This window comes from Oncorhynchus tshawytscha, unplaced genomic scaffold, assembly GCF_018296145.1.
Source record: "Oncorhynchus tshawytscha isolate Ot180627B unplaced genomic scaffold, Otsh_v2.0 Un_contig_673_pilon_pilon, whole genome shotgun sequence".
Taxonomy (NCBI): Eukaryota; Metazoa; Chordata; class Actinopteri; order Salmoniformes; family Salmonidae; genus Oncorhynchus; species Oncorhynchus tshawytscha.
The window spans coordinates 325,001-349,257 of NW_024609787.1; the positions used below are offsets into that span (position 1 = coordinate 325,001).

Here is a 24,257-nt window from a genome sequence, read left to right on the forward strand (position 1 = left end):
TTCACCTGAACATTCATTAACCTCACCTGGACAGTGTTCACCTGAACATTCATTAACCTCACCTGGACAGAGTTCACCTGAACATTCATTAACCTCACCTGGACAGAGTTCACCTGAACATTCATTAACCTCACCTGGACAGAGTTCACCTGAACATTCATTAACCTCACCTGGACAGAGTTCACCTGAACATTCATTAACCTCACCTGGACAGAGTTCACCTGAACATTCATTAACCTCACCTGGACAGAGTTCACCTGAACATTCATTACCTCACCTGGACAGAGTTCACCTGAACATTCATTAACCTCACCTGGACAGAGTTCACCTGAACATTCATTAACCTCACCTGGACAGAGTTCACCTGAACATTCATTAACCTCACCTGGACAGAGTTCACCTGAACATTCATTAACCTCACCTGGACAGAGTTCACCTGAACATTCAGTAACCTCACCTGGACAGAGTTCACCTGAACATTCATTAACCTCACCTGGACAGAGTTCACCTGAACATTCATTAACCTCACCTGGACAGAGTTCACCTGAACATTCATTAACCTCACCTGGACAGAGTTAACCTGAACATTCATTAACCTCACCTGGACAGAGTTAACCTGAACATTCATTAACCTCACCTGGACAGAGTTAACCTGAACATTCATTAACCTCACCTGGACAGAGTTCACCTGAACATTCATTAACCTCACCTGGACAGAGTTAACCTGAACATTCATTAACCTCACCTGGACAGAGTTAACCTGAACATTCATTAACCTCACCTGGACAGAGTTAACCTGAACATTCATTAACCTCACCGGGACAGAGTTAACCTGAACATTCAGTAACCTCACCTGGACAGAGTTAACCTGAACATTCATTCACCTCACCAGGACAGAGTTAACCTGAGCATTCATTAACCTCACCGGGACAGAGTTAACCTGAACATTCATTAACCTCACCTGGACAGAGTTAACCTGAACATTCATTCACCTCACCAGGACAGAGTTCACCTCAGCTACTGGACCAGGTCATTGTTGAAGGGTTATGTTGTTATCCTCAGGTGAGATGGCGAGAATCACACACCTGTAGAACAAAGTAGAACATGTTATGAAGGAGGTTAATTGTGTCAACCGCTTCATATGCCAACTGACTGGACAAGTTAGCTTGTAAGCACATAATAACAGAAGTATAGTGAAGTACAACAATCAGTTGGACTTCAGATGACCTCAGACCGGCTCCAACATCGACATTGCCTGATGGGGGGGAATGTATATGACCGAAATAAACAGGAAGTTGGCCTACAATGCTGACCGAGGAGGAAAAGCAGTGCAATGCTATTTCATTGTCATTCTACAAATAGAAAGATATTTGTTTTAAGTCTGGGATTCTTCCGTAAAGCACTTTGTGACCTCGGCTGATGTAAAAAATAAAAAAAAGAAGTTTAAAAAAAAAGGGGCTTTATAAATAAATGTGATTGTTTGTTTATTATTGAAGTTGTTATATCATTTTACAGCCAAGCTGGGCTGTTATAGACCGTCTGTCGGGCGCCATTTTATCAGCTCCCCCTGCGCCACTATCGTTGGGGCAAGGGACTCGACCTTGTGGATGTGCAACGTAAAGTCTGTGTGAACTCTTACCATAAATCGTTGCTGGATGGTACCTGGACTCGAAGCTCCCCGAAGTGGGAACAACGAGTGTGTTTACGCTGGTAAAATGGCCGCTTCAACTTGATTTCAGTTCGTTGCCGGGTGATCGTGGCTCGTAATCGCACAGGGTCGGCTGAAATGTAAAAAAAAAAAACATGTTGTGTGCTACATTTTACAGTTCTGTAATTTAGCAGATGCTCTTATCCAGAGCGACTTACAGTTCAGTACATTCACCTTCAGATAGCTAGGTGGACCAGTCATAGTCAGTACATTCACCTTCAGATAGCTAGGTGGACCAGTCATAGTCAGTACATTCACCTTCAAATAGCTAGGTGGACCAGTCATAGTCAGTACATTCACCTTCAGATAGCTAGGTGGACCAGTCATAGTCAGTACATTCATCTCCAGATAGCTAGGTGGACCAGTCATAGTCAGTACATTCACCTTCAGATAGCTAGGTGGACCAGTCATAGTCAGTACATTCACCTTCAAATAGCTAGGTGGACCAGTCATAGTCAGTTTTAAGTACATTCATCTCCAGATAGCTAGGTGGACCAGTCATAGTCAGTACATTCACCTGATAGCTAGGTGGACCAGTCATAGTCAGTACAACCTTCAGATAGCTAGGTGGACCAGTCATAGTTACATTCACCTTTAAGGTGGACCAGTCATAGTAGGTGGACCAGTCATAGTCAGTACATTCACCTTCAGATAGCTAGGTGGACCAGATAGTCAAATCACCTTCAGATAAACCAGTCATAGTCAGTAATTCACCTTCAGATAGCTAGGTGGACCTTTATAAACCTTCAAAGCTGTGATTCAGTACATTTGTTTAGATTGGAAGTTGTTACATTCATTTTCAAAAGCTGGGTGGACCAGTTAGTAGTACATTCACCTTCAGATAGTCTGTGGACCAGTTATCAGCTACATTCACCTTCAGATAGCTAGGTGGACCAGTCCTATGTCAGTACATTCACCTTCAGATAGCTAGGTGGACCAGTCCTAGTCAGTACATTCACCTTCAGATAGCTTGGACCAGTCATAGTCAGTACATTCACCTACAGATAGCTAGGTGGACCAGTCATAGTCAGTACATTCACCTACAGATAGTAGGTGGACCAGTCATTCAGTACATTCACCTTCAGATAGCTAGGTACCAGTCAATGTACATTCACCTTCAGAAGCTAGGTGGACCAGTTTCAGTACATTCACCTTCAGATAGCTAGGTGGTGATCACAGTCATAGTCAGTACATTCATCTCCAGATATCATGGACCAGTCCTAGTCAGCATTCACCTTCAGATAGCTAAAGTCATAGTCAGTACATTCACCTTCAGATAGCTAGGTGGACCAGTCATAGTCAGTACATTCATCTTCAGATAGCTAGGAGGGACAACTACATATCACAGTCAGAGTCAGTACATTCATCTCTAGATAGCCAGGTGGACCAGTCCTAGTCAGTACATTCACCTTCAGATAGATAGGTGGACCAGTCATAGTCAGTACATTCACCTTCAGATAGCTAGGTGGACCAGTCCTAGTCAGTACATTCACCTTCAGATAGCTAGGTGGACCAGTCCTAGTCAGTACATTCACCTTCAGATAGCTAGGTGGACCAGTCATAGTCAGTACATTCACCTACAGATAGCTAGGTGGACCAGTCATAGTCAGTACATTCACCTACAGATAGCTAGGTGGACCAGTCATAGTCAGTACATTCACCTTCAGATAGCTAGGTGGACCAGTCATAGTCAGTACATTCACCTTCAGATAGCTAGGTCAGTCCTAGTCATACATTCACCTTCAGATAGCTAGGTGGAACAAACATATCACAGTCAGTCAGTACATTCATCCAGATGGGGGTGGACCAGTCCTAGTCAGTACATTCACCTTCAGATAGCTAGGTGGACCAGTCCTAGTCAGTACATTCACCTTCAGATAGCTAGGTGGACCAGTCATAGTCAGTACATTCACCTTCAGATAGCTAGGTGGACCAGTCATAGTCAGTACATTCATCTTCAGATAGCTAGGAGGGACAACTACATATCACAGTCAGAGTCAGTACATTCATCTCTTAGCACCAGGTGGGGTCCTGACATTCACCTTCAGAAGAGCTTGGACAGTACATTCACCTTGGACTGATAGGAGTCAGCTAGTCAGTACATTCACCTTCAGATAGCTAGGTGGACCAGTCATAGTCAGTACATTCACCTTCAGATAGCTAGGTGGACCAGTCATAGTCAGTACATTCACTACAGATAGATTGGACCAGATAGTACATTCACCTTCAGATAGATAGGTGGGACAACCACATATCTCAGTCATAGTAAGTACATTTTTCCTCAATAACATAGCTGTAAGTAGAGTCAGAGCTAGAATGGGGGATGGGGGGGGGGCGAGGTGAGGAGAAGGATTATTTAATATACTGTTTGAAGACGTAGGGTTTCAGATGGTTTCAGAAGATGGGCAGGGACTCTGCTGTCCCTGTTTCAGGGGGAAGCTAGTTCCACCATTGGGGTGACAGGTCAGAGAAGAGCTTGGACTGGACTGATAGGAAGCTGCCTTCCCGTGAGAGGACATTCATTCATAAACTTACACACATTCATAAACTTACACACACACATACACACACATTCATTCATAAACTCACACACACATTCATAAACTCACACACACATTCATAAACTCACTCACACATTCATAGACTCACTCACACATTCATAAAGACACCTGGGGTGGCAGAACGGAAATCTCGGGCTCTGTGTTAAGGGTCTTACATGGTTTAACATTGTCACAATCAGTGGTGTCAAATGCTGCAACATTATTCTAGATATATTTTTCTGCAGTCTTTGAGAAATAATGATCTTTTAATTTGGAAAAATTGATTGACTGGTCAATTGACATGGACTGGCTGTGTTAAACTCCAATACCGTGCTTGTACTACCATCTAGTGGCCACAGTGGAGTACTGCACCAAGAACAACAACTTTTTTTGCCAAAAGATCCCAGAACAGCCAATTCAGTCATCGAAAGCTTTATAAAACATAATAATATATGTATTTTGATGAATGAAACGGTGTTATGTTTATTTTATTAGTATGCAGACATACGTAGTTTAATGATGAGGTGCTCTGTGTTACAAACAGTGGTGTGCGTGAGTTTTGATGAGGTGCTCTGTGTTACAAACAGCGAGTCAGTGGTGATGCATCTAAAAAAGGACCACACACAAGTACCTCACCACAACTAAATCACGTCCTGTCTCGCTCTCTCATGCCCCAGAATCAGAACCAGACAGCAAGAAACAGAATCAGACCCAGACAGTTAGAAACAGAATCAGACCCAGACAGTTAGAAACAGAATCAGACCCAGACAGCAAGAAACAGAATCAGACCCAGACAGTTAGAAACAGAATCAGACCCAGACAGTTAGAAACAGAATCAGACCCAGACAGCAAGAAACAGAATCAGACCCAGACAGTTAGAAACAGAATCAGACCCAGACAGTTAGAAACAGAATCAGACCCAGACAGCAAGAAACAGAATCAGACCCAGACAGTTAGAAACAGAATCAGACCCAGACAGTTAGAAACAGAATCAGAACCAGACAGTTAGAAACAGAATCAGACCCAGACAGTTAGAAACAGAATCAGACCCAGACAGTTAGAAACAGAATCAGAACCAGACAGTTATTAACAGAATCAGAACCAGACAGCAAGAAACAGAATCAGAACCAGACAGTTAGAAACAGAATCAGAACCAGACAGTTAAAAACAGAATCAGACCCAGACAGTTATAAACAGAAACAGACCCAGACAGCTATAAACAGAATCAGACCCAGACAGCTATGAACAGAATCAGAACCAGACAGCTATAAACAGAATCAGAACCAGACAGCTATAAACAGAATCAGAACCAGACAGTTATTAACAGAATCAGAACCAGACAGCTATAAACAGAATCAGAACCAGACAGCTATAAACAGAATCAGACCCAGACAGCTATAAACTGAATCAGAACCAGACAGCTATAAACAGAATCAGAACCAGACAGCAAGAAACAGAATCCGAACCAGACAGCTAGAATCAGACCCAGACAGCGAGAAACAGGGAGACTAAGGAACTAAGAAACTTTATACAATTTAATAGATTTTCACAAAAGACTATAAAACATCACAAGGTCTCCTAACATATGGCCGCTCCATAATATTGTGGGGCGGTGCCATGGCAACAGGGTTGGTGGTGGAATGCTTTGGGGGCCAGCACAGGACTCCAGCACTCCACTCCCAAGTCACAGTTAGCACACACACACACACACACACACAAGCTAGCACGCATGCACGCACACGCACACACACACACACACACACGCTAGCACAAATGCACACACACATGCTAGCACGCATGCACACGCACACACACACACACACACGCTAGCATGCATGCACACACACATGCTAGCACGCATGCACACGCACACACACACACGCTAGCACAAATGCACACACACATGCTAGCATGCATGCACACGGACTGACGGACTGACAGACTGACGGAGAGACGGACTGACGGAGTGATGGAGTGACGGACTGACGGAGTGACGGACTGACGGGGTGACGGAGTGACGGACTAACGGAGAGACGGACTGACGGACGGAGAGACGGAGACGGACTGACGGACTGACGGAGACGGACGGACTGACGGAGAGACGGACTGACGGAGAGACGGACTGACGGAGAGACGGACTGACGGAGAGACGGACTGACGGAGAGACGGACTGACGGAGACGGACGGAGAGACGGACTGACGGAGAGACGGACTGACGGAGAGACGGACTAACGGAGAGACGGACTGACGGACTGACGGAGAGACGGAGTGACAGAGTGACGGACTGACGGACTGACGGAGTGACGGACTGGCGGACTGACGGAGTGACGGAGTGACGGACTGACGGACTGACGGACTGAGGGACTGACGGACTGAGGGAGTGACGGACTGACGGAGTGACAGACTGACGGAGAGACGGACTGACGGAGAGACGGACTGACGGAGAGACAGACTGACGGAGTGACGGAGTGACGGACTGACGGAGAGACGGACTGACGGAGAGACGGACTAACGGAGAGACGGACTGACGGACTGACGGAGAGACGGAGTGACAGAGTGACGGACTGACGGAGTGACGGACTGGCGGACTGACGGAGTGACGGACTGACGGAGTGACGGACTGAGGGACTGACGGACTGACGGACTGAGGGAGTGACGGACTGACGGAGTGACGGACTGACTGAGTGACGGACTGACGGAGTGACGGAGTGACGGACTGAAGGAGTGACGGAGAGACGGACTGACGGAGTGACCACCTGAAATGGTCTCTTCACACAGAAAGTGTGGTGAAGAAGGTGAGCAACAGGCGGCTAAAGACGAAAATCTAAGACCCTCACAACCTTCTACGGATGCACCATTGAGAGCGATCCTGGAGGGAACTGCAACGTCCACAACCGCCAGGGCTCTCCAGAGGATGGAGACGCATCACCGGGGGCACACTGCCTGCCCTCCAGGACATCGACAGCACCCGGTGTCACAGGAAGGACAAGAAGACCATCAAGGACCTCAGCCACCAGAGTCACGGCCTGTTCACCCTGCTACCATCTAGAAGACCATCAAGAACCTCAGCCACCCGAGTCAAGGACTGTTCACCCTGCTACCATCTAGAAGATCATCAAGGACCTCAGCCACCCGAGTCACGGACTGTTCACCCTGCTACCATCTAGAAGATCATCAAGGACCTCAGCCACCCTAGTCACGGACTGTTCACCCTGCTACCATCTAGAAGGTGGAGGAGACAGTACAGGTGAATCAAAGCAGGGACCGAGAGACTGAGAAACAGTTTCTATCTTCAGGCCATCAAACTGTTCAACAATCACCACTAGCCTGCCTCCCCCCAGTACCCTGCCCTATAGTCACTGTTACTAGCCTCCCCCCAGTACCCTGAACTATAGTCACTGTTACTAGTCTCCCCCCAGTACCCTGAACTATAGTCACTGTTACTAGCCTCCCCCAGTACCCTGCCCTGAACTATAGTCACTGTTACTAGCCTCCCCCAGTACCCTGAACTATAGTCACTGTTACTAGTCTCCCCCAGTACCCTGAACTATAGTCACTGTTACTAGTCTCCCCCAGTACCCTGCCCTGAACTATAGTCACTGTTACTAGTCTCCCCCAGTACCCTGAACTATAGTCACTGTTACTAGTCTCCCCCAGTACCCTGAACTATAGTCACTGTTACTAGCCTCCCCCAGTACCCTGAACTATAGTCACTGTTACTAGTCTCCCCAGTACCCTGAACTATAGTCACTGTTACTAGCCTCCCCCAGTACCCTGAACTATAGTCACTGTTACTAGCCTCCCCCAGTACCCTGCCCTGAACTATAGTCACTGTTACTAGCCTCCCCCAGTACCCTGCCCTGAACTATAGTCACTGTTACTAGCCTCCCCCAGTACCCTGAACTATAGTCACTGTTACTAGTCTCCCCCAGTACCCTGAACTATAGTCACTGTTACTAGTCTCCCCCAGTACCCTGAACTATAGTCACTGTTACTAGTCTACCCCAGTACCCTGCCCTGAACTATAGTCACTGTTACTAGTCTCCCCCAGTACCCTGAACTATAGTCACTGTTACTAGTCTCCCCCAGTACCCTGAACTATAGTCACTGTTACTAGTCTCCCCCCAGTACCCTGAACTATAGTCACTGTTACTAGTCTCCCCCAGTACCCTGAACTATAGTCACTGTTACTAGTCTCCCTCAGTACCCTGAACTATAGTCACTGTTACTAGCCTCCACCCAGTACCCTGAACTATAGTCACTGTTACTAGTCTCACCCAGTACCCTGAACTATAGTCACTGTTACTAGCCTCCCCCCAGTACCCTGCCCTGAACTATAGTCACTGTTACTGGCCTCCACCCAGTACCCTGAACTATAGTCACTGTTACTATTCTCCACCCGGTACCCTGCCCTGAACTATAGTCACTGTTACTAGTCTCCCCCAGTACCCTGAACTATAGTCACTGTTACTAGTCTCCCCCCAGTACCCTGCCCTGAACTATAGTCACTGTTACTAGCCTCCCCCAGTACCCTGAACTATAGTCACTGTTACTATTCTCCACCCAGTACCCTGAACTATAGTCACTGTTACTAGTCTCCCCCCAGTACCCTGAACTATAGTCACTGTTACTAGTCTCCCCCAGTACCCTGCCCTGAACTATAGTCACTGTTACTAGTCTCCCCCAGTACCCTGAACTATAGTCACTGTTACTAGCCTCCCCCAGTACCCTGCCCTGAACTATAGTCACTGTTACTAGTCTCCCCCAGTACCCTGAACTATAGTCACTGTTACTAGTCTCCCCCAGTACCCTGAACTATAGTCACTGTTACTAGCCTCCCCCAGTACCCTGAACTATAGTCACTGTTACTAGCCTCCCCCAGTACCCTGAACTATAGTCACTGTTACTAGCCTCCCCCAGTACCCTGAACTATAGTCACTGTTACTAGCCTCCCCCCAGTGAACCCTAGTCTCCCCCCCAGTACCCTGAACTATAGTCACTGTTACTAGCCTCCCCCCAGTACCCTGAACTATAGTCACTGTTACTAGTCTCTCCCCCAGTACCCTGCCCTGAACTATAGTCACTGTTACTAGCCTCCCCCAGTACCCTGAACTATAGTCACTGTTACTAGCCTCTCCCCAGTACCCTGAACTATAGTCACTGTTACTAGCCTCCACCCAGTACCCTGAACTATAGTCACTGTTACTAGCCTCCCCCAGTACTGCCCTGAACTATAGTCACTGTTACTAGCCTCTCCCCCAGTACCCTGAACTATAGTCACTGTTACTAGCCTCCACCCAGTACCCTGAACTATAGTCACTGTTACTAGTCTCCCCCAGTACCCTGAACTATAGTCACTGTTACTAGCCTCTCCCCAGTACCCTGAACTATAGTCACTGTTACTAGCCTCCCCCCAGTACCCTGAACTATAGTCACTGTTACTAGCCTCCCCCAGTACCCTGAACTATAGTCACTGTTACTAGCCTCCCCTACCAGTACCCTGAACTATAGTCACTGTTACTAGCCTCCCCCAGTACCCTGAACTATAGTCACTGTTACTAGCCTCCCCCAGTACCCTGAACTATAGTCACTGTTACTAGCCTCCCCAGTACCCTGAACTATAGTCACTGTTACTAGCCTCCCCCAGTACCCTGAACTATAGTCACTGTTACTAGTCTCCCCCAGTACCCTGAACTATAGTCACTGTTACTAGCCTCCCCCAGTACCCTGAACTATAGTCACTGTTACTAGTCTCCCCCAGTACCCTGAACTATAGTCACTGTTACTAGCCTCTCCCCAGTACCCTGAACTATAGTCACTGTTACTAGTCTCCCCCAGTACCCTGAACTATAGTCACTGTTACTAGCCTCCCCAGTACCCTGAACTATAGTCACTGTTACTAGTCTCCCCAGTACCCTGAACTATAGTCACTGTTACTAGTCTCCCCCAGTACCCTGAACTATAGTCACTGTTACTAGCCTCCCCCAGTACCCTGAACTATAGTCACTGTTACTAGTCTCCCCCAGTACCCTGAACTATAGTCACTGTTACTAGTCTCCCCCAGTACCCTGAACTATAGTCACTGTTACTAGTCTCCCCCAGTACCCTGAACTATAGTCACTGTTACTAGCCTCAGAAGTTCCCCAGTACCCTGAACTATAGTCACTGTTACTAGCCTCCCCAGTACCCTGAACTATAGTCACTGTTACTAGCCTCCCCCAGTACCCTGAACTATAGTCACTGTTCCTAGCCTCTCCCCAGTACCCTGAACTATAGTCACTGTCCCCCTCTCTCTCTCTCTCTCTCTGTCCCCTCTCCCCCCCTCCCCAGTACCCTGAACTATAGTCACTGTTACTAGCCTCTCCCCAGTACCCTGAACTATAGTCACTGTTACTAGTCTATATACTATCCCCCCTCTCCTCTCTGAACTATAGTCACTGTTACTAGTCTACTATGTCCCCCTCTGAACCTCTCTCTGTCCCTAGTCTCCCCCTCTCCCCCCCCCCCCCCCCTCCCCTCTGTCCCTCCCCCTCTCTCTCTCTGCCCCCCTCTCCCCCCTCTCTCTCTCTGTCCCTCCCCCTCTCTCTCTCTGTCCCCCCCTCTCTCTCTCTGTTGGCCTGTGAAGTCTCCTTTCATCATGTTAATTACTGATTGAGTCACTGATTACCCAATGAGATGCCTTCCAGTGTCTGCTATGGCAATAAAGTGTTCACTCCTGCTTCCTCTCAGATCTGACTCTCTAGCCTAGTGGTTAGAGTGGAGGGGTGGCAGGGTAGCCTAGTGGTTAGAGTGGAGGGGTGGCAGGGTAGCCTAGTGGTTAGAGTGGAGGGGTGGCAGGGTAGCCTAGTGGTTAGAGTGGAGGGGTGGCAGGGTAGCCTAGTGGTTAGAGTGGAGGGGTGGCAGGGTAGCCTAGTGGTTAGAGTGGAGGGGTGGCAGGGTAGCCTAGTGGTTAGAATGGAGGGGTGGCAGGGTAGCCTAGTGGTTAGAGTGGAGGGGTGGCAGGGTAGCCTAGTGGTTAGAGTGGAGGGGTGGCAGGGTAGCCTAGTGGTTAGAGTGGAGGGGTGGCAGGGTAGCCTAGTGGTTAGAGTGGAGGGGTGGCAGGGTAGCCTAGTGGTTAGAGTGGAGGGGTGCCAGTGTAGCCTAGTGGTTAGAGTGGAGGGGTGGCAGGGTAGCCTAGTGGTTAGAGTGGAGGGGTGGCAGGGTAGCCTAGTGGTTAGAGTGGAGGGGTGGCAGTGTAGCCTAGTGGTTAGAGTGTAGAGGTGGCAGGTAGCCTAGTGGTTAGAGTGGTGGCAGGGTAGCCTAGTGGTTAGAGTGGAGGGGTGGCAGGTAGCCTAGTGGTTAGAGTGGAGGGGTGGCAGGGTAGCCTAGTGGTTAGAGTGGAGGGGTGGCAGGTAGCCTAGTGGTTAGAGTGAAGAGGTGGCAGTGTAGCCTAGTGGTTAGAGTGGAGAGGTGGCAGGGTAGCCTAGTGGTTAGAGTGTAGAGGTGGCAGGGTAGCCTAGTGGTTAGAGTGGAGGGGTGGCAGTGTAGCCTAGTGGTTAGAGTGTAGAGGTGGCAGGTAGCCTAGTGGTTAGAGCATTGGACTAGTGACCGGAAGGTTGCAAGTTCAAACCCTGAGCTGATAAGGTACAAATCTGTCGTTCTGCCCCTGAACAACCCACTGTTCCTCATCGTCATTGAAAATAAGAGTTTGTTCTTAACTGACTTGCCTAGTTCAATAAAGGTAAAGAATATGTAAAAAATAAAAATGTGTGGTTTAGGTCAGTGTGGTAAAAAGTCTCAGCTTGTCACATAGTATTCTGGTCATGTTCTGGCTTTGGCAACGGTTGAAGGATGTCCCGTCTTGGCAGGAACAACAAAAACATGTGGTTAGGGAGTCTTGCAATAAATGTGTACAGCATTTGGAGTATTATCCAATATCTTACACTAAGAAATAGCCTGGTTAAATCGATTGCTTTGAATATTGACACAATAAATTGAAATTGACACAATAAATATGTTGACACAATAAAGGTATTATTGACACAATAAATATATTGACACAATAAATATGTTGACACAAATGTATTATTGACACAATAAATATATTGACACAATAAATATGTTGACACAATAAATGTATTATTGACACAATAAATACAGAATGTATAAGTATAACTTTTGGTTAAAACATTCTTATGAAAAAATATATATTATAATTGAAAATATGTCACTCAGCTTTTTTTTTTAAATTGATGAGGTTCCTTCAAACGCACATCTTATGACGCCATTTCGAGCTGAACCGTGATTGGTGGATTGAGGGGGGCGGTAACTATACATTCAGGAAGAGGTCCATGGACTGTAAACTCTGCTAGGAGCTAATTAGCTTGCTAGGTGAATCTGATGGAAAAATAACTCCGTTTGGTCGTTAAATCGTCGTTAACCATGTCTGCAAGAAACCCGGGCATGCCACTTGGTAAGACTCGCTTCTTTATTGTGGGAAATACATGTTTATCCTGAAACATTAGTCAAATCCAGTGAAATAGCTATCGATTGTGTTAGCATGTGCAGCTAGCTAGTATCAACTCTGGCTACTACCGTAGAGGGTTGTTTTATGTTTAGGACATTCTTGATAATTAATGTTTTGACTGTGACACTTTAGGCCTAACAGGAAGAGTTATATCTCTAACGTGAGTTAAGTAACATTTATTTATTTATTTCACCTTTATTTAACCAGGTAGGCAACTCATTTACATTTGCGACCTGGCCAAGATAAAGCAAAGCAGTTCGACAGATACAACGACACAGAGTTGCACATGGAGTAAAACAAACATACAGTCAATAATACAGTATAAACAAGTCTATATACAATGTGAGCAAATGAGGTGAGAAGGGAGGTAAAGGCAAAGTAAATACAATATAGCAAGTAAAACACTGGAATGGTTGATTTGCAATGGAAGAATGTAGAAAGTAGAAATAATGGGGTGCAAACATGCAGAGACCAGAGATACTTTGTATCGTGTCTAGTGAACACCGTAAAGATAGTAGCTAGTTAACGTTACGTGCTGAATTACTGAATGTTGGTGGTCTTGACTCATGATGTCCTGGATAATATGTTTCACACGACACTCAGTGCAGCCAGGGGGAATCACGTGACTATCAGTGGTCTGACTGTACTAAGATCCCGGAAAACATTTCGATGCAGGCCTAACCATCGGTTGTTAACTACTGTAAGCCTACATTATATTCAGTAGATATCTGAACAGAATAGTGGATTCGGTGGGAAATAGGCCTACGTATATATACACTTATATGGAAGCGTTGTGGACAGCGACCACATACCAACTAAAGTGTTTCTCATCAACCGTGTGTGTGTGTGTGTGTGTGTGTGTGTGTGTGTGTGTGTGTGTCAGACCTGGAATGGGTGTCCAAGGTGCGGGTGAACACCCAGGCAGTGCTGAAGAGAGCTCAGCAGATCCAAGGACGCAATAAGAACAAGAAACAGTGGCAGGTAGGAGGAGCTTTGGGTTCATCTCCAATGTTTTCCTATACGACACATAAGATGAAGTGATGCTCAGTTTGTATCCTGCTATTAGAATAAGGATATGCAGTATTCTCAGTTTGTATCCTACTATTAGAATAAGGATATCTCTCTCTCTATCTCCCTCTCTCGCTCTCTCTCTCTCCCTATTAGAATAAGGATATGCAGTATTCTCAGTTTGTATCCTACTATTAGAATATGGATATGCAGTATTCTCAGTTTGTATCCTACTATTAGAATATGGATATGCAGTATTCTCAGTTTGTATCCTACTATTAGAATAAGGATCTCTCTCTCTCTCCCTATTAGAATAAGGATATGCAGTATTCTCAGTTTGTATCCTACTATTAGAATATGGATATGCAGTATTCTCAGTTTGTACCCTACTATTAGAATAAGGATATGCAGTATTCTCAGTTTGTATCCTACTATTAGAATAAGGATAGGTATAGTTTGTATCCTACTATTAGAATAAGGATATAGTATTCTCAGTTTGTATCCTACTATTAGAATAAGGATATGCAGTATTCTCAGTTTGTATCCTACTATTAGAATAAGGATATGCAGTATTCTCAGTTTGTATCCTACTATTAGAATAAGGATATGCAGTATTCTCAGTTTGTATCCTACTATTAGAATAAGGATATGCAGTATTCTCAGTTTGTATCCTACTATTAGAATATGGATATGCAGTATTCTCAGTTTGTATCCTACTATTAGAATAAGGATATCTCTCTCTCTATCTCCCTCTCTCTCTCTCTCTCTCCCTATTAGAATAAGGATATGCAGTATTCTCAGTTTGTATCCTACTATTAGAATAAGGATATGCAGTATTCTCAGTTTGTATCCTACTATTAGAATAAGGATATGCAGTATTCTCAGTTTGTATCCTACTATTAGAATAAGGATATGCAGTATTCTCAGTTTGTATCCTACTATTAGAATAAGGATATGCAGTATTCTCAGTTTGTATCCTACTATTAGAATAAGGATATACAGTATTCTCAGTTTGTATCCTACTATTAGAATAAGGATATGCAGTATTCTCAGTTTGTATCCTACTATTAGAATAAGGATATACAGTATTCTCAGTTTGTATCCTGCTATTAGAATAAGGATATGCAGTATTCTCAGTTTGTATCCTGCTATTAGAATAAGGATATGCAGTATTCTCAGTTTGTATCCTACTATTAGAATAAGGATATGCAGTCAGTTTGTATTATTCTCAGTTTGTATCCTGCTATTAGAATAAGGATATGCAGTATTCTCAGTTTGTATCCTGCTATTAGAATAAGGATATGCAGTATTCTCAGTTTGTATCCTGCTATTAGAATAAGGATATGCAGTATTCTCAGTTTGTATCCTACTATTAGAATAAGGATATGCAGTATTCTCAGTTTGTATCCTGCTATTAGAATAAGGATATGCAGTATTCTCAGTTTGTATCCTACTATTAGAATAAGGATATGCAGTATTCTCAGTTTGTATCCTACTATTAGAATAAGGATATACAGTATTCTCAGTTTGTATCCTACTATTAGAATAAGGATATGCAGTATTCTCAGTTTGTATCCTACTATTAGAATAAGGATATGCAGTATTCTCAGTTTGTATCCTGCTATTAGAATAAGGATATGCAGTATTCTCAGTTTGTATCCTACTATTAGAATAAGGATATGCAGTATTCTCAGTTTGTATCCTGCTATTAGAATAAGGATATACAGTATGTCTTGTATGGTTTTGTGTGTTATCTAGTGTTGAAGTGTTGTCCACACCAACTCCTATTGAGAACAAACAGTTAAACACCCTGGTATGACAACATTACCCACAATGCTCTCTGTCTATCTCCAGGCGGCGTGGCTGCTGCGGGCGGTGACCTGTATTGACCTGACGACCCTGGCCGGTGACGACACGCCCGGCAACGTCCACCGGCTGTGTATGAAGGCGACCCAGCCGGTACGCTACGACCTGCTGAAGAGCATGGACATGCAGGACAAAGGTAGTGGGGTGTCTGTCCTGTCCGTCCGTCCGTCCTCCCTCCCTCCCTCCTCACCCTGCTCTAGAGACAGACTAGCTTTACATAGCTCTTCATAAAGCCTGTGTGTTAAATGTGCTACTCCACATCCTCCTAAACATGACTGATGTTCTATACTTCATACTTGTTCTTCAATTCACAACTCATGGATTATTTACCCACTAGAGGGGCGACGTGCTCCTTGTTTGGGCCACTAGAGGGGCGACGTGCTCCTTGGTTTGGGCCGCTAGAGGGGCGACGTGCTCCTTAGTTTGGGCCGCTAGAGGGGCGACGTGCTCCTTAGTTTGGGCCGCTAGAGGGGCGACGTGCTCCTTGTTTGGGCCGCTAGAGGGGCGACGTGCTCCTTAGTTTGGGCCGCTGGGCGACGTGCTCCTTAGTTTGGGGCTAGAGGGGCGACGTGCTCCTTAGTTTGGGCCGCTACGTGAGTTTGGGGCTAGACGTGCTCCTTAGTTTGGGCCGCTAGAGGGGCGACGTGCTCCTTAGTTTGGGCCGCTAGAGGGGGGCTCCTTAGTTTGCTCCGTGCTTAGTTTGGGCCGCTAGAGGGGCGACGTGCTCCTTTGTTTGGGCCGCTAGAGGGGCGACGTGCTCCTTAGTTTGGGCCGCTAGAGGGGCGACGTGCTCCTTAGTTTGGGCCGCTAGAGGGGCGACGTGCTCCTTAGTTTGGGCCGCTAGAGGGGCGACGTGCGCCTTAGTTTGGGCCGCTAGAGGGGCGACGTGCTCCTTAGTTTGGGCCGCTAGAGGGGCGACGTGCTCTTGTGTTTCACATGGTAGGCCTATCTTTGGTGTTGGTGAAGAGTAACTATATGTTCTGGTTGTATCTGTGTATCTAGGTGTGACTACTGCAGCGGTGTGCGTGTACCCGTCTCGTGTGGCTGATGCTGTGAAGTCACTGAAAGCAGCCAACTCCAGCTTACCTGTCGCCTCAGGTAAGAGAGAGAGAGAGGAGGAAGTCTACCTCCGGGTCATTCTGTAGTTGGACAGGTGTATGTTGCTTAATTATAACACAATAAAAATGGCTTATACAGCCGCAACATGAATGAAATAACAGAATATTGTGACGTGGAAAAACTATAGATAGTGACTCAGCGACGTCTCTCTCCATCCTGCTCCTCCTCTCCTCAGTGGCGACCGGTTTCCCTGCAGGCCAGACCTCTCTGAAGACCAGGCTGGAGGAGGTCCGTATGGCTGTAGAGGATGGAGCTATGGAGATAGATATAGTCATTAACAGGACTCTGGCCCTCACTGGCCAGTGGGAAGGTGTGGTATATATTATTATAGACACTCACCGGACACTTTATTAGGTACACCCGGCTAGTACCGGTGTCAGACCACCCTTTAGTTCCAGAACAGCCTGTAAACATAGTCAGTCAACATGAATATGTCAACATACAGTCGGTCAACGTGAATATGTCAACATACAGTCAGTCAACTGAATATGTCAACATACAGTCAACTGAATATGTCAACATACAGTCAACTGAATATGTCAACATACAGTCGGTCAAAATTTTGGGGTCACTTAGAAATGTCCTTTGTTTTGTCCATTAAAATGACATCAAATTGATCAGAAATACAGTGTAGACATTGTTAATGTTGTAAATGACTATTGTAGCTGAAAACACCTGATTGAACTATGATGTTGCTATGGCAGTTTGAACTATGATGTTGCTATGGCAGTATGAACTATGGTGTTGCTATGGCAGTATGAACTATGATGTTGCTATGGCAGTATGAACTATGGTGTTGCTATGGCAGTATGAACTATGGTGTTGCTATGGCAGTATGAACTATGGTGTTGCTATGGCAGTATGAACTATGGTGTTGCTATGGCAGTATGAGCTATGGTGTTGCTATGGCAGTATGAACTATGGTGTTGCTATGGCAGTATGAACTATGGTGTTGCTATGGCAGTATGAACTATGGTGTTGCTATGGCAGTATGAGCTATGGTGTTGCTATGGCAGTATGAGCTATGGTGTTGCTATGACAGTATGAGCTATGGTGTTGCTATGGCAGTATGAACTATGGTGTTGCTATGGCAGTATGAACTATGGTGTTGCTATGGCAGTATGAACTATGATGTTGCTGTGACAGTATGAGCTATGGTGTTGCTATGGTGTTGCTATGACAGTGAAGGTGTGTGGTGGTGTGTCTCTCCTCTATAATGTGTCCATTTTTAAATCCCCTCTGTCTCCTCAGCCATGTATGAGGAGGTGTGTCAGTTCAGAGAGGCCTGTGGGGAGACTCACATGAAGTCCATCCTGGCTATAGGAGAGCTGGGGACCTACACCAATGTCTACAAGGCTAGTCTGGTGGCTATGATGGCTGGTGAGTGTTCCCTCTCTCACACACACACACACACACACAGGGCCGGTGTTATGTACACTTGGGATCCAACTCACATTTCTCTCTCGTTGACGAATGGTTTGTGAAAATCCGAGTTGAATGCGCTCATCTCTGCTGTGAATCAGGCCCAGTGATATTGTTTTTTACAAATGGTGCAGTTTGTCATGTTCTCATGTGGGGGGCGCTGTTGTTCAGGCTGTACTCTCTGTACTTAGCTAACCTGATGAACACTCTCTCTCTCTCTCTCTCTTTTCTCTCACACACACACACACACACACACTGAACTGTACACTTAGCTACCCGTCACATAATAAGCCTGATTACTGTACCAAATTGTCAGCCGGTCCGATAGAGATCATTATTAAAATACATTGCTTTTGTCTCAGTGCTTGCTCCTTAATCTCCCCTTGTTCTATAAATTGCGTATGAGATTCCAGAAATTGAATGATAATTTTGCCTATTAATCTATGACGGCGGCTATTTTACTCCGCCACACACACACACACACACACGCTCTGCCTGCTTGCCCACGCTAGCCAAATGAAACGAGCGTCATTACCGCCATCCTCGTTTAATAACCTCTATCAATTATCAGCTCATTAACATCCCCCATAACCAATGTACAGAATTACTCCTCTGTCTGAGGGGGGGGATGAGGAGAGTGAGAGGGAAAGATGGTGAGAGAGTGGGGGGGGTGAGGAAAGACAGGGAAGATGGTGAGAGAGTGAGGGGATGAGGAGAGACAGGGAAGATGTTGAGAGAGTGAGGGGATGAGGAGAGACAGGAAGATGTTGAGAGAGTGAGGGGATGAGGAGAGACAGGGAAGATGGTGAGAGAGTGAGGGGATGAGGAGAGAGGGAAAGATGGTGAGAGAGTGGGGGGTTATGAGGGGAGAGGGGGAAAGATGGTGAGAGAAGGGGGGGTTATGAGGGGGAAAGATGGTGAGAGAAGGGGGGTTATGAGGGAGAGGGGAAAGATGGTGAGAGAAGGGGGGGGTTATGAGGGGGAAAGATGGTTGGGGGGGGTTATGAGGGGGGAAAGATGGTGAGAGAGGGGGGTTATGAGGGAGAGAGGGAAAGATGGTGAGAGAGGGGGGTTATGAGGGAGAGGGGAAAGATGGTGAGGGGGGGTTATGAGGGAGAGAGGGAAAGATGGTGAGAGAGAGGGGGGTTATGAGGGAGAGAGGGAAAGATGGTGAGAGAGGGAGGGAAAGAGGGAGAGAGGGAAGAAAGATGACTGTAACAAGGGAGGTTATGAGGGAGAGGGGGAAAGATGGTGAGAGAGTAGGGGGGAGGTTATGAGGAAGAGAGGGGATTATGAGGAAGATGCTTTTTACCAGGGGGGTTATTAAGGAAGATTTTTAGCGAGAAAGCTGGGGCATAATTGTGTGAGGAGAGCGAGAGACAGAAAGTAGGGAGAAAGGGAAGAAATAAAGAAACTCTGACTGTAAAAATACATAGTACATACCCTCTGTAAAGGGCTCATCAGTGTAGTAATGAGCTGTCTGGCTCTAGAGACTGGGGGAGCGGCCCTCAAGGGATGGGAGCAGGGGCCCTCAAAGGAGGGCAGAATAGAGGAATGATGCTTTTTACCAGGGTTTGTGGTTCATCTATTAAAAGCCTGTCATTTCATCTTCTATTTTTATCCAGAAAGCTGATAAGACATAATTGTCTCAGAAGGAAAGGAAGGGGATAAATGTAGGGATGAAGGGGAGGGGAGGGGATAAATGAAGGGTTATATTGATGAGGCAGGCAGCACACACCCTCTGTTAGCTCTGTCACAGTGTCACAGACACCATATGTTCTCCTCTGGCTCTGGAGACCCTGGGAGCAGAGCGGCCCTCACTGTAATGTCTCTGGAGACCCTGGGAGCAGAGCGGCCCTCACTGTAATGTGTCTGGAGACCCTGGGAGCAGAGCGTCCCTCTCTGGAGCCCCTGGGAGCAGAGCGTCCCTCTCTGGAGCCCCTGGGAGCAGAGCGGCCCTCAGTATAATATCCTGTTTCAGTCAGAGATACTTTAGAACTAGCTGTGCCTCTTATACTGTAGTAGTATCATTGTTTTTTTTGTCCAGTCTGATGACATCTCTACATTGCCTATATTTATTCAAACAAAATGGCAGTATGAACTATGATGTTGCTGTGACAGTATGAGCTATGGTGTTGCTATTGTGTTGCTATGACAGTGAAGGTGTGTGGTGGAGTGTCTCTCCTCAATAATGTGTCCATGTGTAACGTCTAGTTTCCTATTTCTATAGCTCATTCTGCTTGGATGGGATCTTTTTGGATTTGTAGAAAGTTGAATAGCTGAGTAGATTCCATATTGATGTCTAGAAGGAATTGTAATGGTGACAATAACACAACATTTCTAACAGATCGTTATCTCGATCGTAATTCACTGCATTCGAAAGTATTCAGACCCCCTGACCTTTTCCCACATTTTGTTACGTTACAGCCTTACATTTTGTCCCCTCATCAACCTACATACACGACCCCGCAGTGACATCACACGACCCCATAGTGACATCACACGACCCCGTAGTGACATCACACGACCCCGTAGTGACATCACACGACCCCGCAGTGACATCACACGACCCCGCAGTGACATCACACGACCCCGCAGTGACATCACACGACCCCGCAGTGACATCACACGACCCCGCAGTGACATCACACGACCCCGCAGTGACAAAGCAAAAACAGGTTTGTAGAATTCTTTGCAGGAAAACAAAATGAAATATCACATTTACATCAGTATTCAGGCCTTTTACTCAGTACTTTGTTGAAACACCTTTGCCAGTGATTACAGCCTCCAGTCTTCTTGGGTTTGACGCTACAAGCTTGGTACACCTGTATTTGGGTAGTTTCTCCTATTCCTCTCTGCAGATCCTCTCAAGTTCTGTCAGGTTGGATGGTGAGTGTTGCTGCACAGATATTTTCATGTCTCTCCAGAGATATTTGATCAGGTATCTAGTCTGGGATCTGGCTGGGCCAGCAAACATTTCTAAAAAAACCTGTTTCGCTTTGTCATTACGGGGTTACTGTGTGAAGGTTGATGAGGATTTTGTTTTTTTTACATTTAACATAACGAAATGTGTAAAAAAAAATCCAGGGTTTTGAATACCTCCCCAAATGCGCTGTACATTAAGGTCCGTTGATGGAATGAGGTCGTCTTTTTAACAACGTCTGTGTGTCTGTTTGTGTTACAACAGGGTCGGACTTCATCAAGACGTCAACAGGGAAGGAGTCTGTCAACGCTACCTACCCTGTCGCCATAGTGATGGTCAGAGCCATCCGGGACTACTTCCTGAAGACTGGTCATAAGGTATGGCTCTTAGTGTGTGTGTGTGTCCGTTCAGTCAAGTTGAATTAAGTCAGTTGTAATCAATGCCGTTCAACATCAGATACAGTGGATGGTCTCTCTGTATACAGTGGGGCAAAAAAAGTATTTAGTCAGCCACCAATTGTGCAAGTTCTCCCAATTAAAAAGATGAGCGAGGCCTGTAATTTTCATCATTTTTAATGAATTTATTTGCAAATTATGGTGGAAAATAAGTATTTGGTCAATAACAAAAGTTTATCTCAATCCTTTGTTGGCAATGACAGAGGTCAAATGTTTTCTGTATGTCTTCACAAGGTTTTCACACACTGTTGCTGGTATTTTGGCCCATTCCTCCATGCAGATCTCCTCTAGAGCAGTGATGTTTTGGGGCTGTTGCTGGGCAATACGGACTTTCAACTCCCTCCGAAGATTTTCTATGGGGTTGAGATCTGGAGACTGTCTAGGCCACTCCAGGACCTTGAAATGCTTCTTACGAAGCCACTCCTTCGTTGCCCGGGCGGTGTGTTTGGGATCATTGTCATGCTGAAAGACCCAGCCACGTTTCATCTTCAATGCCCTTGCTGATGGAAGGAGGTTTTCACTCAAAATCTCACGATACATGGCCCCATTTATTCTTTCTTTCCTTTACACGGATCAGTCGTCCTGGTCCCTTTGCAGAAAAACAGCCCCAAAGCATGATGTTTCCACCCCCATGCTTCACAGTAGGTATGGTGTTCTTTGTTGCAACTCGGCATTCAGTTTTTACCAAAAAGTTATATTTTGTCATATGGTCAGATGAAACCATTCTCCCAATCTTCTTCTGGATCATCCAAAATGCTCTCTAGCAAACTTCAGACGGGCCTGGACATGTACTGGCTTAAGCAGGGGGACACGTCTGGCACTGCAGGATTTGAGTCCCTGGCGGCGTAGTGTGTTACTGATGGTAGGCTTTGTTACTTTGGTCCCAGCTCTCTGCAGGTCATTCACTAGGTCCCCCCGTGTGGTTCTGGGATTTTTGGTGCAGGTCTACAATTTTGTTTCTGGTGTCCTTTGACAGCTCTTTGGTCTTGGCCATAGTGGAGTTTGGAGTGTGACTGTTTGAGGACAGGTGTCTTTTTATACAGAGCCAGAAATCTTGTTTGCTTGTTTGTAGGTGACCAAATACTTATTTTCCACCATAATTTGCAAATAAATTCATTAAAAATCCTACAACGTGATTTTCTGGATTTTTTTCTTCTCATTTTGTCTGTCATAGTTGAAGTGCACCTATGATGAAAATTACAGGCCTCTCTCATCATTTTAAGTGGGAGAACTTGCACAATTGGTGGCTGACTAAATACTTTTTTTGCCCCACTGTATATGTAGTTACCTAAAAATCGATTGAAATGAACAATGTTCCCTGTTGAATGGCCCTCCGTCCCTCGTGAAGTTGTATGGTCGCCTCTCTGACATGCAGCCGTCGTTCCTGTGTCCTGTGACTCGTACACCCCACTAGGTTGGTTTTAAGCCTGCTGGTGGGATCCGTACAGCCAAGGAGTCGTTGGTGTGGCTGACTCTGATGAAGGAAGAGCTGGGAGACGAGTGGCTGAGCCCTCACCTCTTTAGACTGGGGGCTAGTAGCCTGCTGGCTGACATAGAGAGACAGGTACACACACACACACACACACACACACACACACACTCCTTCCAACACACGTCCCATGATGTGACCGATTTAGTGCTGAGAGTGGAAAGGCTTGGTACTGTAGGACACCATAATGGTTTAGTTTGTCTATTAGTCATGACCTTTAACCTTATACATGTCAGTGTTCTCCTAATAACAACGGGGTCATATTTAAATGATTTACCTGTCATCCTCTTTCATCTTCCGTTTTTACTTCCTGTTTCTCTCTTCTTCTTCTTCTCTTTTTCTCCTCCAGATCTACCATCACGTGACTGGTTGCTACGCAGCCTATCACCAGATGCCCATGGCCTGAAACCACGGTTACCATTTCCAAAGTGACCAATCCGAAACCTCACCCGAACCAGCCTATCGCTGTGCAGAAAATTCTTACAGGTTACCTGGAAAATATCTCTGTTGTTGGACTTGTCAGGAATGTGTTAATTTGAGATGATGACCAGATCAGGTGAAGAAAAGAGAGAGCCTGTCATTTTACTGTGTACAGTACTACTGGTATATCTGTCATTTTACTGTGTACAGTACTACTGGTATATCTGTCATTTTACTGTGTACAGTACTACTGGTATATCTGTCATTTTACTGTGTACAGTACTACTGGTATATCTGTCATTTTACTGTGTACAGTACTACTGGTATATCTGTCATTTTACTGTGTACAGTACTACTGGTATATCTGTCATTTTACTGTGTACAGTACTACTGGTATATCTGTCATTTTACTGTGTACAGTACTACTGGTATATCTGTCATTTTACTGTGTACAGTACTACTGGTATATCTGTCATTTTACTGTGTACAGTACTACTGGTATATCTGTCATTTTTTTACAGTACTACTGTATACTGTCATTTTACTGTGTACAGTACTACTGGTATATCTGTCATTTTACTGTGTACAGTACTACTGGTATATCTGTCATTTTACTGTGTACAGTACTACTGGTATATCTGTCATTTTACTGTGTACAGTACTACTGGTATATCTGTCATTTTACTGTGTACAGTACTACTGGTATATCTGTCATTTTACTGTGTACAGTACTACTGGTATATCTGTCATTTTTTTACTGTGTGTACAGTACTACTGGTATATCTGTCATTTTACTGTGTA

General features: G+C 45.6%; 1 protein-coding gene across 1 annotated transcript; it reads left to right on the top strand.

Moving 5' to 3' along the window:
• The first annotated feature begins 12,543 nt into the window (after positions 1 to 12,543).
• Positions 12,544 to 23,942, top strand: dera (deoxyribose-phosphate aldolase (putative)). Its single transcript, XM_042318106.1, has 9 exons — positions 12,544 to 12,700; positions 13,638 to 13,735; positions 15,617 to 15,764; positions 16,631 to 16,726; positions 16,923 to 17,057; positions 17,999 to 18,127; positions 21,357 to 21,469; positions 22,962 to 23,111; positions 23,386 to 23,942. Exons 1-9 carry the CDS (start codon positions 12,670 to 12,672, stop codon positions 23,440 to 23,442), a joined length of 957 nt encoding a protein of 318 aa, XP_042174040.1. The 5' UTR covers positions 12,544 to 12,669; the 3' UTR covers positions 23,443 to 23,942.
• Positions 23,943 to 24,257: the final 315 nt, after the last annotated feature.